The sequence below is a fragment of the Kogia breviceps genome, chromosome 4 (assembly GCF_026419965.1).
Source record: "Kogia breviceps isolate mKogBre1 chromosome 4, mKogBre1 haplotype 1, whole genome shotgun sequence".
Classification (NCBI taxonomy): domain Eukaryota; kingdom Metazoa; phylum Chordata; class Mammalia; order Artiodactyla; family Physeteridae; genus Kogia; species Kogia breviceps.
In genome coordinates this window covers 30,242,484-30,259,333 of record NC_081313.1, presented here as the reverse complement: position 1 = coordinate 30,259,333, position 16,850 = coordinate 30,242,484, and the positions used below count along the sequence as shown (strand labels likewise).

The 16,850-nt window shown below is 35.5% G+C and overlaps 1 protein-coding gene across 2 annotated transcripts in view; it reads left to right on the top strand.

The window, feature by feature from the left end:
• Positions 1-16,850, top strand: part of NUP155 (nucleoporin 155) — a 60,521-nt gene that overhangs the window by 14,976 nt on the left and 28,695 nt on the right. For both annotated transcript variants that reach the window (XR_010840103.1, XM_059060239.2), the window contains exons 7-17: positions 1,360-1,465; positions 2,278-2,351; positions 2,832-2,923; positions 4,950-5,047; positions 5,539-5,691; positions 7,179-7,279; positions 9,904-10,074; positions 13,274-13,384; positions 14,335-14,429; positions 15,528-15,616; positions 16,337-16,399. Coding sequence is in view for 1 of the 2 variants with exons in the window: in XM_059060239.2 (XP_058916222.1) it covers positions 1,360-1,465; positions 2,278-2,351; positions 2,832-2,923; positions 4,950-5,047; positions 5,539-5,691; positions 7,179-7,279; positions 9,904-10,074; positions 13,274-13,384; positions 14,335-14,429; positions 15,528-15,616; positions 16,337-16,399 (1,153 nt within the window). In the remaining variant the exon portion in view is untranslated. The remainder of the gene's footprint in view (positions 1-1,359; positions 1,466-2,277; positions 2,352-2,831; positions 2,924-4,949; positions 5,048-5,538; positions 5,692-7,178; positions 7,280-9,903; positions 10,075-13,273; positions 13,385-14,334; positions 14,430-15,527; positions 15,617-16,336; positions 16,400-16,850) is intronic.

Genomic DNA, 16,850 nt, shown 5'->3' with positions numbered 1-16,850 from the left:
TTTCCTTTTTCTGCCTTTTTTTTTTTTTCCCCCATGCCGTGTGGCTTGCGGGATCTTAGTTCCCTGACCAGGGATTGAAACTGGGCCAAGGCAGTGAATGTGGCGAGCCCTAACCAATAGACCACCAGGGAATTCCCATAATTGGGAAAATTCCCATAAGTTTTTCATTTAACTGTGCCTTGAGAGTCTTTCCTTGTCAGTATCTGGTAGATAGATATGTGTTATGTTTTGTGATTGCTGCATGATTGTCCATAAAATGGATGTATTGATACATGATTGAACAATTCCTTTCTTGATAGACTTCTAGGTTTTTATTATACCTTTCAGAAATGATGGTGTGATAAGTATTCTTTTGCAAGCCTCCTTGTGCACACGTGTAGAAGTTTTCTAGTGTGGAAGCTTAGAATTCTAATAGTTGTATTATAGTATATGTGTATTTAAAACTGAATTTTCTATTTTCATTTTGTCCTCTTAAGAGTTTTAGACTCTTAGCAGGCATCTGTGATTATATCCCTTTCCTCTCCCTCCTCACTCTCACTAACCCTGGTATTTTATAACTTATTAATTTTGACCAGTCATATAGAAGACAATTGTTTTTTATTACTAGTTGGGTTGAGCATCTTTTCATGTATTTATTGGTCATTTATGTTTACTCTGAAATGTCTTTGTATCCTTTGCTCCATTATTTTTCCCCCTTACTGTATTGTTGCCTTTATCATAAGGTAAACAGTAGGAAACTGATAAGACAAGTATTCTCATAGGCACACGTCTAATTAGTCACAGAGATAGGATTAGAACTGAGGTTCGCTTTTTTATGTTATAGTGTATCTCTTCCTTACCCAATTTCTCTTTGTTTTGTTAACTACAAAAAAAAGATTTTGTTGTAGATTTAAGTATGGTAAAACTCGATCATTGAGGGGCAGACTGTAGATTATGATGGTGGTGGCTACTATTTTTTTAATTTCCTTTTAGCAGTAGTGGGAAGAGGTAAAAATACCTCTACCCTATGTAGTTTGACACTTATAAACTACGCTTATTATTTCCCTTACTGCTTTCAAATAGGAGTTTTTAAGATAATTAAAATGAGTTCACTAACAGCATTACTGAGGTTGCTGGAATAGACATAACTGATTTCATTGAGACCAGTGATTTGATTTTCATTAAGTACATTTTCTATTTTTAATTACAGGACTGAACTCAGTACTTCTCAGTACTTATTTTTGAGTAGTATGTCTTACTTTACAATTATTGGTATTTTACTAAGATTTGAGAATCTTTATAAACATGAGTATATAATAGTTGCTATGATGGAGGTATCTACATTTACAAGTCTTATGTCTTTCCATTTTTTCTTTTAAGGCAGAAGCAGGCTGGTTTAGCCAGAGGTGTAGGAAAATAAACCACTCAAAGAGTGCACTTTCTTTCCTTGTTCCTTCATTACTACAGTTCACATTCTCAGAAGATGGTGAGTAGAAAACAAATTTGGCAAACAACAATTTTAACAAATCACTGACCTAACATTTTCTTCAGAAATTCTCGTTCTTAATTGAAACAGTTTCTTACTAAACAGTATTTGTTATATATTCATATCACCTTTTAAAAGAAGGGATGATAAAACAGACAGCATGAGTTTTATTCCCAAGTTCCTATAAATGTAGCGCCATAGAACATGTGTCTACAATAGCTATATATACTTAAACCACCCGTGTCTGTGTTTGTGAGAGAATTAGACGTTCAGACATTTAATACATGTTCTGCCTGGTCTGAAAGAAATTCCCAGCATAAAATGAATATATCTGAGTTTTTAATTGAGAGACTTAAGCAGGTGAAGTAATTTTAAAATGCTTCAGTGAAGTAAGATAAATATATCTAAAAATGTTAATATGACTGAACTTTTAAATTATTTTCTTTTACACAATGAATTATTAAACTAAAATGGAAGTTTCTTGAAGGAATGGACCAGGTATAATTATTTTATGTGTTTCTAGCATATAGTAAGCATTCAGTAAATGTTGAATGAATGAATAATTTGGAACTTGTTTTTGGTCTTATTTGTGATGCTCTTAACCCAGTCACAGTATTTGATGTTTGCTTTTTTTCACGTGCTGTCTGACCTGAATGATTCTTGGCTTTGTCCTTGTGCAACTACCCTAAGACTTACCTACAAAACAAAAGAAAAGCCCTGAATGTAAATCAGCAATTTTAATTTTTTGTAAGTAGCTACTGTGTTTGATGTGTTAACCTCCTTTTTTTTTTCTTCCTGTGTCTTATTTTTAGATCCTATTGTTCAAATTGCAATTGATAATTCAAGAAATATTTTATATACACGATCGGAAAAAGGAGTAATACAGGTAAGTAATAATATTATACCACCATATAAGAGGGGAGGAACATCCCTGTTTTTAAGGAACAAGATTTAGTCACTCTTGGGCTTTTCCTATGAACTGTGTGCTTTAAGAAAAAAAAAAAAAAAACCCAAACCGCTTTTTTTTTTTTTTTTTTTTTTTTTTTTTGCGGTACGCAGGCCTCTCACTGTTGTGGCCTCTCCCGTTGCGGAGCACAGGCTCTGGACACGCAGGCTCAGTGGCCATGGCTCACGGGCCCAGCCACTCTGTGGCATGTGGGATCTTCCCGGACCGGGACCACTTCTTAAGGCCCCCTTTTTATGAAATTGTTAATCTCTGAATGTTTTCATACCTATATGAAGTACCAAAATTAAAAGATCCCTAATAAGGAAAAGTTTATTTAATTAAAGTTTATTTAAAAGGTTATTTTATAAAGTGTATACAGTTTATAATCATGTTTAAGTGGGTATGATTTTTTATTCACAGGTGTATGATTTGGGCCATGATGGACAAGGAATGAACAGAGTTGCCTCAGTGTCACAGAATTCTATTGTTTCTGCTGCTGGAAACATTGCTAGGTAATATGTAATTTATTCTCAGGCATTTCATTTGCAAGCATTATTATATTATTTATATGCAGTATACTAAAATTATTCCCTCCTCGAAATATCTCCAGAAAATAAGAAACGTTGAAGGAGGTGACATCATAGGTTATGGTTGAAACAGTTGCTAGCAATGCTTCCTTTTATTCTTATGTTGTATGGTTTGAAACATAAGGCAGACTGGTTTTACAGTGTAAAGGACAGCTTGACCTGTGATTTTCCTTGGAGTCTGAAATTATGCTCTAAGTGGTCTGTGCAGGCATTATAGGTATTATGACTAGGAAACTGCAAGTCTCAAAGTTTCCCCTTTTGTAACTACTCCACCCTTTTAACAGGTCTACATGGTAGTTTCATTGGTCTGATAACGGACACAAATACGTTTCGGGAAATACAGAATTTCACAGTTGTATTAGCCTCACTGTATTCTTGAGGAAACTGAAACTAAGGGATGTTATGATTTACCTGAGGTCTAACCTCCTAAGTAAGTGCTGAGATCCAACCTAAAAGCCAAGTTTTCAGACACTATACACTGCTATTTTCATATTTCACAAGTGACTTAGCTGCAGAAATTCTCTTCACCTAACAAAGACCTCAGATTTTCAATTTCTGTTTTCTGTGTGCCTGGATCACTGCTACAACCAGATATCCTAGTGATAGCATGTTTTCCTTGGTCTTCAATGACCAAAAAATTCTCAAGGCAGGCAATTTGAAACAAAGTTTCCTTTTTCTTCTCCTAATTTTTTTGGGAAAGATTTTTTCAAATCCACAGAAAAATGAAAAGAATAGCATGATAAAATCTGATATACCCTTTATCTAAATTCACCAGTTGTTAACATTTTGCCTTATTTGCTCACTCTTAAGACCTATTGGAAAGTAAGTTGCAGACACGACTTTCACCCTTAAATCCTTCAGCTTCCATTTCTTAAGCTCATATACTACATTATCATTACCACACCTAAAAAATTAATAATTTTATAATGTTATCCTAATTATATAGTCCATATTAAAAGTACTCCCAAATCTTTCATAGCTGTTTTTCTTTACATTTTTCTCCACATTCAGCCAGAGCACATGAGCTACATTGGTCATTAGTCTCTTTAATATAAAACGGACCTCTTACTGCCTTTTTTTAATGTTGACATTTAGTGGGGAGGGGCAGGAGAGTTATTTGTAGAATATCCCATTTTCTGAATTTTTTTTTCCTTATCTATAGATTCAGGGTAACATTGGTTTTTGTTTATTTATTTACTTATTTATTTATTTGGTTTTGCCAGGTCTTAGTTGTGGCTCCAGGGCTCCTTAGTTGTGGCATGAGAACTCATAGTTGCAGCATGCGTGTGGGATCTAGTTCCCTGACCAGGGATCAAATCCAGGCCCCCAGCTTTGGGAGCACAGAGTCTTATCCATGGCACCACCAGGGAAGTCCCAGGATAATATTGTTTTTAGCCAATATCACATATATTATGTGAACTTTTCCCCCTTTTTAATTAGTGATAATCTTCTCAATGATATTTTGATGCTCTAAGAACACCTTATTCCCCATTAACCATTTACTCAATGGATTTAGCCTTCTTTTATGGTCTTTGAAAAAAGATTACTCTTAACAATATTAATGTTTTTGTGGTACGCGGGCCTCTCACTGCTGTGGCCTCTCCCGTTGCGGAGCACAGGCTCCGGACGCGCAGGCTCAGCGGCCATGGCTCATGGGCCCAGCTGCTCCGCGGCATGTGGGATCTTCCCGGACCGGGGCACGAACCCGCATTCCCTGCATTGGTAGGCGGACTCTCAGCCACTGCGCCACCAGGGAAGCCCTAACAATATTAATGTAAAGAACACACATTCAAGAGTTTTTGCCAGTTCTTGCTGCTTTTACACTACTTTCCTAAAAAATAGCCTTAAACTATTTTAGCATGTTTAAACATGTAAAAATCCTGGTGGAATATATTCCTTGTAATTGAATAGATATATTTTTAAAATAAACTTTAGTTTTTCTTTCTTCTAGGACCATAGATCGTTCTGTTTTTAAACCAATTGTTCAAATAGCGGTGATTGAAAACTCCGAATCACTGGACTGTCAGTTATTGGCTGTCACACATGCAGGTATGTTGTTTTATTTATATGTGTACTATTACTGTGATAACTTTTTATAATCTTCAGGTTTGGAAATTTATGACTGAAAATATGTTTTTACTTCTGTATCAATTATAAGCCATATTAATAATTCATAAAATTAAGGCTTTTGAAAAATCAGAAGATTCCACTCACTCTGTCTCCTCATTTTATAGATGTAAAACCAGGCCTGAAAGGTAAAGTGGCTAACATTTAGTGACAGAGCCTGAACTGGAACACAGGCTCCCTTGTCTTATACTTGTAGGTTCTTTCTACTGAAATGTGTTAATTTACCTCTCAATTCCAAGTGATGTCTTAGAACCACTTCAGCTGGTAGTACGCATGGTGATTTAAGATCAGTCAGGAAAGTGATATATGGCTTTAACAGAGTTCTATGTTTTTCTGTGGAATTGTTTCAACAACACATGTACCTCATGTCTTTTATTTCCTGTTAATGATAGATAATTTTACCCCATCATCAGGTGTAAGACTATATTTCAGCACTTGTCCGTTCAGACAGCCATGGGCACGCCCTAATACATTGACACTGGTCCACATTCGCTTACCTCCTGGATTCTCAGCATCTTCAACGGTGGAAAAACCTTCAAAAGTACATAAAGCTCTTTATAGTAAAGGTAAATTCTGAAATACTATCAGATTTAATATTAGATTCTTAAAATTATTAAAATTAGAATGCATTTTGAGGCATTTGAAAATGACAGATTTCCAATGAAGTTCAGGATGTTTTGGGTTTTTTTAATCCAGGAACTCTTTTTTTATATTAGCTTATATTTCAGTTTTTTCATTGGCATATATATTAAAAATATAGTTTTTTAAAATATCTAAGTACTTTTAAAATTGTTTTATTAGCCTTGTACATGAACTCACTGGTCAAAATCAGTGTTATAAACTGTTATGAACAGTTATAAACTGTTATAAACTTAAAATGACTTTTCTGATACCATGCCTGCTTTGTCGGTGTCTTTATGGATATGGAGAGTTTTGCCTGTCAAAATATGAAATTATAATAACAAACTCTTTTGGATTCATAATTAAGTTTAAAAATGAGATTTGAGTTAAACATCAAAACTTGAAAAATCTGTATGTGGTTTTCCCCAATATGAGAAAGCATTTGTAAAACAATTTGTTTTTATTTTCTAATCATTTTAAAGCCTTTCTCTGCTTATTCTACTGTGTCTTCTAATATTTTATTTTTCAACACCCAAATTAAACTTTCCTTTACAAATAGAATTTTTTCAAGTACATTGTATCATGTACCTTCATAGCATTTTTAATAACAGCTTTAATTGAGACATAATTTACATACCTTTTAAAATGTACAATCTATTAGTGTTTAGCTTATTCACGGAGTTGTACAACCATCACTACTATCTAATTTTGGAACATTTTCATCACTGCAGAAAGAAACCCTGTACCCATTAGCTGTCATGCCCTATTTCCCCCTTCTCCCAGCCCTGGGAAATCACTAGTCTACTTTCTGTTTCTATGGATTTGCCTCTTTTGGACATTTCATTTAAATGGAGTTGGAAAATACAGGACTGGCTTCTTTCACTTAGCATAATGCTTTCAAGGTTTATCTATTGTAGCAGGTTCTTTTTTTTTTTTTTTTTTTTTTTCTGAATAATATTTCATTGTGTGAGTGTACCACATTATAATTACCTATTCATCATTCGGTGGGCATTTGGGTTGTTTCTATTTTTTGGCTATTATGAATGATGTTGTTATAAACATTTATGTACAAGTTTTTGAGTGGACACATTTTCATTTCTTTTGGCTATATACCTAAGAATGGAATGCTGGATCATATGGTAACTTTAGAAATGTTAAAATGTGGGATAAAAAAGTTGTGTTTATGTGAAAGAAGTGCAGTATAAGGTCTAGAACACTTAATAATGCTACCCTGGCACTAATTATATATCCTTTTAGGGGATTTATTTTTGTTTATTTTGCCACTTGTTTATTTATAAAGATTAATGCTGTATATTTATGTATCTGTATTAATGTCACTAATTATTAATGTCACTAAAAATCATAATAATTATGGTTATTGAGGATATATATTATTTGACATCATATAAGATTTTACATATTAAACTTTTAGGTATTCTACTGATGGCAGCCTCAGAAAATGAAGATAATGACATTTTGTGGTGTGTCAACCATGATACATTTCCTTTCCAAAAGCCAATGATGGAAACCCAGGTAAGTTATCCTGAGAGATTATAAAGAATTTTTTACATAATTTTAAGTGAAGAATAAAATTATGAGAAACTTTATCTTCTGATTTATTACTGTTTGCTTCTAATCTTATATGATTAGCAGTCATACTGAAAAGAAGTATATACTGTTAATTTTTTGCTTTTCCTCTGTGAGATTAGAAGTCATTATGGTACTCGTTAAAAAAACCTCTAACAAAAACATTGGAACCCTTTTAGAATGTTCTTTATAATGTACCTGAAAATGCCTATATCTTTTCTGAAATGATCTTTGTCCCACTTAAATATATTATATTTTTAGTCATTATGAGGCCATCCATTATAGTTATGACTTAAAATTTTATTCTTATGATCTCTTTAATTTGTAGTTCTGCCTTAATATTTAATGTTTTTTCTTTTAATTATAGAAAATTTCAAATATATGCAAAAAATAGAATGGTAATCTGAACCCTACATTAAGAAATTACCCATTTCTCCATCTTGTTTCATATCTCTTCCCCACATATATAAATGTATACACACAAACACATGATTGTGTTTTAAAAGTAAATATCACGTATACCATGAAGTCAGTGGAGAGGTCCTGGGTGAGAGGTGCGGCCCCAGCCTATCCTGGCCCAATCCCACACTTAGGCCACCCACCCAAGCCCCCAGCCCAGGAGATGCTGAGAAGAGGCCATCTCTACTCACTCCCCTTGCTATCCCCTACTCCACTCCCATCTGTCCTCCTAGATGCCCTAGCATAGCTCATGTTACCTGCCCCCAGAGGCTGCTGATCAAACGAGATAGACCAACCCCCACTAGGGTGTGAATGTCTGAGACTCTCTTTGGAGCCATCTCTTTTTTTTTTTTTTTTTTTTTTTTTTTGCGGTATGCGGGCCTCTCACTGTTGTGGCCTCTCCCGTTGCGGAACACAGGCTCCGGACGCACAGGCCCAGCGGCCATGGCTCACGGGCTTAGTCGCTCCGCAGCATGTGGGCATGTGGGATCTTCCCGGACCAGGGCACGAACCCGTGTCTCCTGCATCGGCAGGCGGATTCTCAACCACTGCGCCACCAGGGAAGCCCTGGAGCCATCTCTTTAAAGGCATTTTGGTTCTAGTGTCACTAGCTGCTTCTAGTTATTTTCAGAAGGGGAGTTAGGAGGAGTGGGAAAAGGTTAGGGGGAGTGGGAAAAGGTGTGTGTAGATGGCAGGAGGAAGAACCAATTCCTGGGAATGGGGGCATGGTTTGAATGGGCTCTTCCAAGTTCCCGATGTGGCCTAAGCAGCTGGGGTAGAGTCAGGAGGTAGGTATGGAGGCAAGGAGCACCTTTCTCAAATTCTTTATGCTTTGAACGTTACTGAGCACATACTGTGTGCCTCATTATGTGACAGACTGTAAGGATTCAGAACTCAGGAAGATATAAACCCTGTCTTGATGGGAGCACAGTGTTAGGGGGTGCAGGTTTGAAATCTGGCTCTATTTCCTCAAAGCAGTGACTCAAAGGACTAACCTGTCTCTGGTCCTCAATTTCCTAATCTATAGCAGTTTTAATAGTACCTACCTCTGTGGGGTGGTTGTGGGATTAAATGAGTTCATGTGTGTGAGGTGCTCGGTACACTACCTGGCACACAGGAAGCACTCGATAAATCAATAAACGCTAGCTATCATTTTTACTTTTAAAGTAGATACTATACATCATATCACTTCATCTCTGTAATACTTGAGTTCTCAAACAAATGTGGACTTTCAATATGTGTGTGTATGTATATATATATATATATATATATATATATATATATATATATATATATATATATCTCATGAACTTTAATCAAATTCTGGTCTCCCAAAAACAGCTATAAAAGACATTAGGTCAATGGAAAAATTCTGTATTGACTGGGCATTAGATTGTATTAGAGAAATGTTAATATTCTTACATGTTAGGATAGTAGTATAGTGGTTATGTTAGAAAACATCCTTATTTTTAAGAGGTGCATGCAAAAGTATTTAGTGGTGACATGATATTCACAACTTTCAAATTGTTGAATAAATGAAAAAGTATAGAAAGAAGAAAGCAAATAGGGCAAAATGCTATCAATTGTTGAATCTAAGTATCAGGCATATGGACATTTATTGTACTTTCAACATTTTATTAATGTTTAAAATTTTTTATAATAAAGTATTTTAAAAGACTAGACACTTTTTTTAGAGAGTATCTTAGTTTAGAAAGCAGATATAACTTCAGAAGAAAACAGAAACTGTATGTCAGCAGATTTAAGCACTGAACCTACCAGTGTAGATCAATTTACCCTGGAAAGAGGGTAGAAGGTATAGTCTCCAGTTATTGAAAAAATTGTAAGTTTCGTAAATACTATTTATAGTTTATCCTAAGAAAATTTTGCCTTTGTCTCCTGGTATGAAAACATTTACTATCATAGAAGATGCCTGATTAAAAGAATAGACATTAGAAAATTAAATACAGACTTTTGAGAATATTCGTGCTAATGTATTATTATTAATCTGTTAAACCCTACATTATTTAAAGATTGTGTTTTTTTTCTTTTTAGAAGGTTTTGCCTCATGTAACTTTAATAATATGTAAAAAACGTTTATTTCTTCTACATAGATGACTACTCGTGTTGATGGTCATTCCTGGGCTCTTTCTGCAATAGATGAGTTCAAAGTAGATAAGATAATCACACCCTTAAATAAGGATCATATTCCCATAACTGACTCACCCGTTGTTGTACAGCAGCACATGTTGCCTCCAAAGAAGTTTGTTCTCCTCTCAGCACAGGTATGTACGTCATCTGTTAAGGTGGAGAGAAAAAGAAGAGAAGCCATATTTAACATTTTGGTCAAAGTATTCTGCAGTAGTTGCTTAATAAAGTCATTTACCTAAGTACTTAAGAATGTTTATTCTTAAAATATTCTTAAGGAATAGTTTATAAATACCAAAAATGTGGGCCTTCTCTAGCTGTGCCAAGGGGGGGCTACTCTTCGTTGCAGTGCACAGGCTTCTCATTGCGGTGGCTTCTCTTTGTTGTGGAGCATGGGCTCTAGGCACACAGGCTTCAGTAGTTGTGGCATGCAGGCTCAGTAGTTGTGGCTCGCAGGCTCTAGAGCTCTAGAGCACAGGCTCAGTAGTTGCTCCGGGGCATGTGGGATCTTCCTGGACCAAGGCTCAAATCTATGTCCCCTGCATTGGCAGGCGGATTATTAACCACTGCGCCACCAAGGAAGTCCCAAGAACTTGCTGTTTATAAAGTATTGATATTATACTTTTTCTAAAGTAGTATTCCTATCAACAGTATTTGGCATAAAATTACTAAAACAAGCTATGTTTATTTCTTATCATGTAGTCCTCACTTGTTAAAAAAACAATTTTTTAATATTTATTTTTTGAGTAGCAATGCATTGACAAAATTCCACTGGTAAGCAGAGGGGTATACACAATAAAATCTCCCTTCTGGTTTGGGTCCCCTCCCTACAAACACCCATGTCATCAGAATCTATATCTTTCCAGAGATATATTATGATATCAATATATAAACAATACAAGTATGTTTATAAACAAACAATAGCATATTGTATGCACTGTTTTATACTTTGCTTTTTATGTTTCAAAGATACATTTTAGATATCTTTGCATATTAATATATAAAGAGCTTTCTCATTCTATTTTATATTTGAAAGGCATTCCTTTATATGGATGTACCATATTTAACTAGGCCCCTATTAATAGATCAATCTCCAGAATTTACAAGCAGCTCATGCAACTCGATAACAAAAAAACAAACAACCCAATCCAAAAATGGGCAGAAGACCTAAATAGACATTTCTCCAAAGAAGATATACAGATTGCCAACAAACACATGAAAGGATGCTCAACATCACTAATCATTAGAGAAATGCAAATCAAAACTACAATGAGGTATCATCTCACACCAGTCAGAATGGCCATCATAAAATATCTAGAAACAATAAATGCTGGAGAGGGTGTGGAGAAAAGGGAACACTCTTGCACTGCTGGTGGGAATGTAAATTGTTACAGCCACTATGGAGAACAGTATGGAGGTTCCTTAAAAAACTACAAATAGAACTACCATACGACCCAGCAATCCCACTACTGGGCATATACCCTGAGAAAACCATAATTCAGAAAGAGTCATGTACCAAAATGTTCACTGCAGCTCTGTTTACAATAGCCCAAACATGGAAGCAACCTAAGTGTCCATCAACAGATGAATGGATAAAGAAGATGTGGCATATATATACAATGGAATATTATTCAGCCATAAATAGAAACGAAATTGAGTTATTTGTAATGAGGTGGATGGACCTAGAGTCTGTCATACAGAGTGAAGTAAGTCAGAAAGATAAAACAAATACCGCATGCTAACACATGTATATGGAATCTGAGGGAAAAAAAGGGGGGGTCATGAAGAACCTAGGGGTAAGATGGGAATAAAGACACAGACCTACTAGAGCATGGACTTGAGGATATGGGGAGGGGGAAGGGTAAGCTGTGACAAAGTGAGAGAGTGGCATGGACATATATATACTACCAAATGTAAAATAGATAGCTAGTGGGAAGTAGCCACATAGCACAGGGAGATCAGCTCAGTGCTTTGTGACCACCTAGAGGGGTGGGAGGGAGGGAGATGCAAGAGGGAAGAGATATGGGAGCATATGTATATGTATAACTGATTCACTTTGTTATAAAGCAGAAACTAACACACCATTGTAAAGCAGTTATACTCCAATAAAGATGTTTAAAAAAATAAAAAACCTATGTGGTATGGGCACAGAGAGTCAAGAAGGGTACATACCAAATTTGGGAAAGTTTTTCATTTTATTTTCCAAGTTGCTCTTTTGGCGTTTGAAAATATACTTCTATTTGCATGTTAAAAAAATAATAATAATAATAATGCTGCAACCTTGTGCATATATCGTTTTCCCTGTGTGTGAATAAAACTGTAGAAGTACATCTACTGGATCGAAAAGTATGTGTATTTATCAATTTGATAGGTGTTGCCAGTTTCCCTGTATATATACATACATTCACTATCAGTGAATGTTGAGTGCTTGTTTCCTTACATCCTGTGCAAGTACAATATGCCATCTTATTAAGAGTGAGATTGACTGTTCTAGTGTTTATTTTTCTGTGAATTATCTCTTCCTATTCTATATCTACTTTTCTATTAAGTTGTCTTTTTCTTTTTTATTTATAGAGGCTCTTTATATGTCAAGGAAACTAACTTTTTGTGATTTAGTCTCAAACATTTTTCCTGGTGTGCCATCTTATTTTGTTTATTGAGATTTTTTTTCCCCATGGGGATAAGTTTATAAGTAATTGAAATATTCAGTTTTGGGAGGGGATTTCTATTAAAATTTTTAAAAAAGCCATCTGCACTCTGAAGTTCATAAAATAATTCACCCAGTTCTTCTAGTACTGTTACAGTTTTATTTTGTCCTGTCTGTTTGGAATTTATCCTGTTTTAGGTATGAATATGGATCCAGCTTCATTTTTTTCCAAAGTGGACATACTTGTGCCAACATGATTAATGAATAATCTAACTTAGATCCTTTAGTTTGAGGGGCAGCTTTTATCATATATTAAATTGTAGCGCTTACTTGAGCCTATATTAGAACTTTCTGTTTTGTTCCACTTATCTGACTCTATTCATGTGCTAATACCATGCATAAGGTAAAGGTTTATAACATGTTTGTGTCTGACAGAGCCTGCACCCTTTTGCTTTATTTTTTTTTAGGGGGGAGGGGCAGTGTTCTCTTACTAAGTTTTCTGCATGGATATATAGATCTAGTATAGGTTAGGAATTGAAATGTAAATGATCTTTTTAACCAGTTTACTTCGTATTCTTGAAGTTATTTTTTTGTTTCATTGCTTTTATTAAATAAGGTAGCAAGGTCAGTTGCTACTAGCCATGCTTGATAAATCTATTATTCGTCCTCTTTCTTTTTTAACTTCTCAGGGGAGTCTTATGTTTCATAAACTTAGACCTGTAGATCAACTGAGGCATCTACTTGTGAGTAATGTGGGTGGAGATGGAGAAGAGATTGAAAGATTCTTTAAATTACATCAGGTAATTATTTGTACCTTTTTTTTTATTGTGATGATATTATGTAAGTTAGGATCAAAATACTGTGATTAATACCAATCTTCCTTTCTTTGCCTTAATCACTGTATGTGTACTGGTACTTGGGAGCAGTATTAATATGCTGTAAGGGTTTATGGTAAATGCTCAAATTTTTGTTCTGTTTTTGATAAATTCTTATTAAAGTGTACTAGTACGAGTGTGATGTTCAGATTATATAATGAATGTGTATTTTTATTCAAAGGACAAGATATTTATAGATAACATTTTTAATTAAAAACTTTTTTTTTTTTTTTTTTTGCTTAATGATATGAGGAAAAAACTTGAGGCAGTAATGATGGGGACTTTAGTATTTTAAAGCCACAACTAGAAATGATGAGGTAAAACTGGGAATGCTTAGTTTAAAATCAGGAATATCAGATCAAAGTTAAATGTACACACTCTGAATTTAAACTACCAGGTCCACCATCAGAGTAGATTACCTGAATTCTCTGAGCTTCCATTTCCTCATGTGTAAAATGTGTATTAAATTATAATATGTGGAGTGAGGATTAATATGCTCTAAACTCTTAAAATAGTGCCTGGCACATGACAAGTACTTAATAAATGTTAGCTATTATTGTTATTTTCTAAAAGGTTAAAACACCATGAGAAAAAAACCCGGGGGTTGAGGGGGGGGGGACTAAACCAGAAACTAAAGTAGAATCTAGATAAAAAGAAAAAAAGAACATCCTTTAATAACAGCGCCTATGGTAAACTTTAAAACCAATAGTGTTTACTTCTCCTTTCTCATACCAGCTGATTTCATTCATTCAGCAAATATTTATCAAGTACCTGCTCTGTGCTAGGCACGGGTTTAAACACTGGATACAGAAGTAAACAGAACTTCTTTTGAAATGTTTATGTTTTACATAAGGAAAGATACTCTTTTTTTACAGGAAGACCAGGCCTGTGCAACTTGCCTTATTCTTGCTTGTTCCACTGCTGCCTGTGACCGAGAAGTATCTGCTTGGGCCACTCGGGCTTTCTTCAGGTATATATCACTTTTCTTTTGTTCTTGGCCACTTTTTTTAAATGGTTGCATTGGCTAATGTGGTTGTTTAAGGGTTTGCAAAACAGTTGAGCAACTATATAGGCAAGTTAGTAAAATTTAATTTGGAAAGGTGATAATACTACTGGAAGCAACTAGATTAGCATAATTTACGCATTGTTACTCTTTTTCTGGATTCTCTTCTCCAACTTCTTTTGTCTAGTCTTCTACCTCAGTTTATCTCATCTGTCTTTTCTACTTCCTCAAACACTACCAGTTCTGCTTTATGTGTATCATTTGCATTGAGAGATTGAGTCACTTTAAGAAAACTTGGTTTCAAAGAGGTATTGTTTGGAAAATATTTAGCTAAGAATAAATTTAAAATGCAATTTTGTTTAAAAGAATTTTTTGAGTAGTCTAACCATAATCTAGTATGAAAATTACAGTACCATATACTTATTAAATACATTCTATGCATTGCAGACTCTTTTTTAGAAATTGCCAGAGTCCTTTATGATTCTTCTTGTTAGCAATTTGAAGTCAACATTTACTAAATAAGTATTTTATTATGTATCTGTGTATATTTCACTGTCAACACAATGTGTTTAAAGTCTCTAATGTTTTTTTCAAAATATAAATAAATAAATAAATAAATTTATTTATTTATTTATGGCTGCGCCGGGTCTTTGTTGCTGCACGCGGGCTTTCTCTAGTTATGGCGAAAGGGGACTACTCTTCGTTGAGGTGCACAGGCTTCTCATTGCAGTGGCTTCGTTTGTTGCGGAGCACGGGCTGTGGGCACTTGGGCTTCAGTAGTTGTGGCGCTCGGGCTCAGTAGTTGTGGCTCGCGGGCTTTGGAGCACAGGCTCAGTAGTTGTGGCACATGGGCTTAGTTGCTCTGCGACGTGTGGGATCTTCCTGGACCAGGGATTGAACCCATGTCCCCTGCATTGACAGGCAGATTCTTAACCACTGTGCCACCAGGAAAGTCTCTAGTGTTTAAAACATTTATTTTGAAGCTAAGCAGGACTTGAAACAGTTCTAGCTTTTAAGATGTATAGTTTCACTGAAAAAACTCAGCCCCTGTTGTCATAAAAATAGGTATGGTGGTGAAGCACAGATGAGATTTCCAGCCACTCTCCCCACTCCGAGTAATGTTGGTCCCATCCTGGGGTCTCCTGTCTACTCTGGTGAGTATGAAACATTGAAATGAAACTGTTTCTAATAGAGTTGAATTTTAGAAGCTTTGTAGCGTATTTTTTTTTTTTTTTTTTTTTTTTTTTTTTTTTTTTTTTTTTTTGGTATGCGGGCCTCTCACTGCCGTGGCCTCCCCCGTCGCGGAGCACAGGCCCCGGACGCGCAGGCCCAGCGGCCATGGCTCACGGGCTTAGGTGCTCCGCGGCATGTGGGATCTTCCCGGACCAGGGCACGAACCCGTGTCTCCCGCATCGGCAGGCGGACTCTCAACCACTGCGCCACCAGGGAAGCCCTGTAGCGTATTTTAATGGATTAAAAATTTCATTGTATTTTCTTTACTGCTACTGCATTATTAGGGAATAATTCTATAGATGTCTGACTCTTAGTGTTATGATATATTAATATTGAATCTTTAGTGTATACTGGGAAACAAAATATAACCAGATATAACCAGTAGTATTTACAGAACTCATTTGTTATTTATTCAAAAGGAAATAGTTGAGTGATTTAATAACAAACTCCCACCTCAATGTTTTCCAAAGTGGGGATTGTTAGAAAGTTGCTGGGAAGTGAGTCCCTAATTCTTGAATATATTATGGATGGTGACACTCCTCATTCTTACGCTTAGAAACAATTCCTGTGTCTAATTTTGATCAGATACAAAAAAATTGGGAGATAATTTTATAAATCTTTATATTCTTCTTTCTTTTTAGGTTCTCCTGTTCCTAGTGGTAGTACATACCTGAATCCATCCTTTTTGGGAACACCATCTCAAGGTACCCCTTTTCTTTGTTTTAGGTTGCTACTACTGTTCTTTTTGAAGAGCTAACATTGTGAATTATTATTCTTAATGCTTAGAGTGGGAAAGATTAACTTGTCCTATTCCCCTGAAAATAATGTAGTTTAATAGAAGTGGCATCCAAGCAAGTATTGGCATTTGGCCATGAATGCCTTTACTTAGTGTACCTGGAAGGCCCCCCTTTTGAATATCAGGACTTAATTACCAGCCCTGAACTGTATAATTAGTCCTGTTTTACTCCCAGCATTAAGGTGCAGTGATTGCAAGCTTGCTTTCCTTTTCATCCTGCATTGCCCACACTTGAAAGCCAACTTGGGAGTTCCTCTCCAAGTCTAAATCTCTCTTCTTATCAAGGAAAACCAAATTAAATAACTATTTACTTCAGTATTTTTGTAATTGTTTTGACCTATGGGTCTAGGGACAACTGA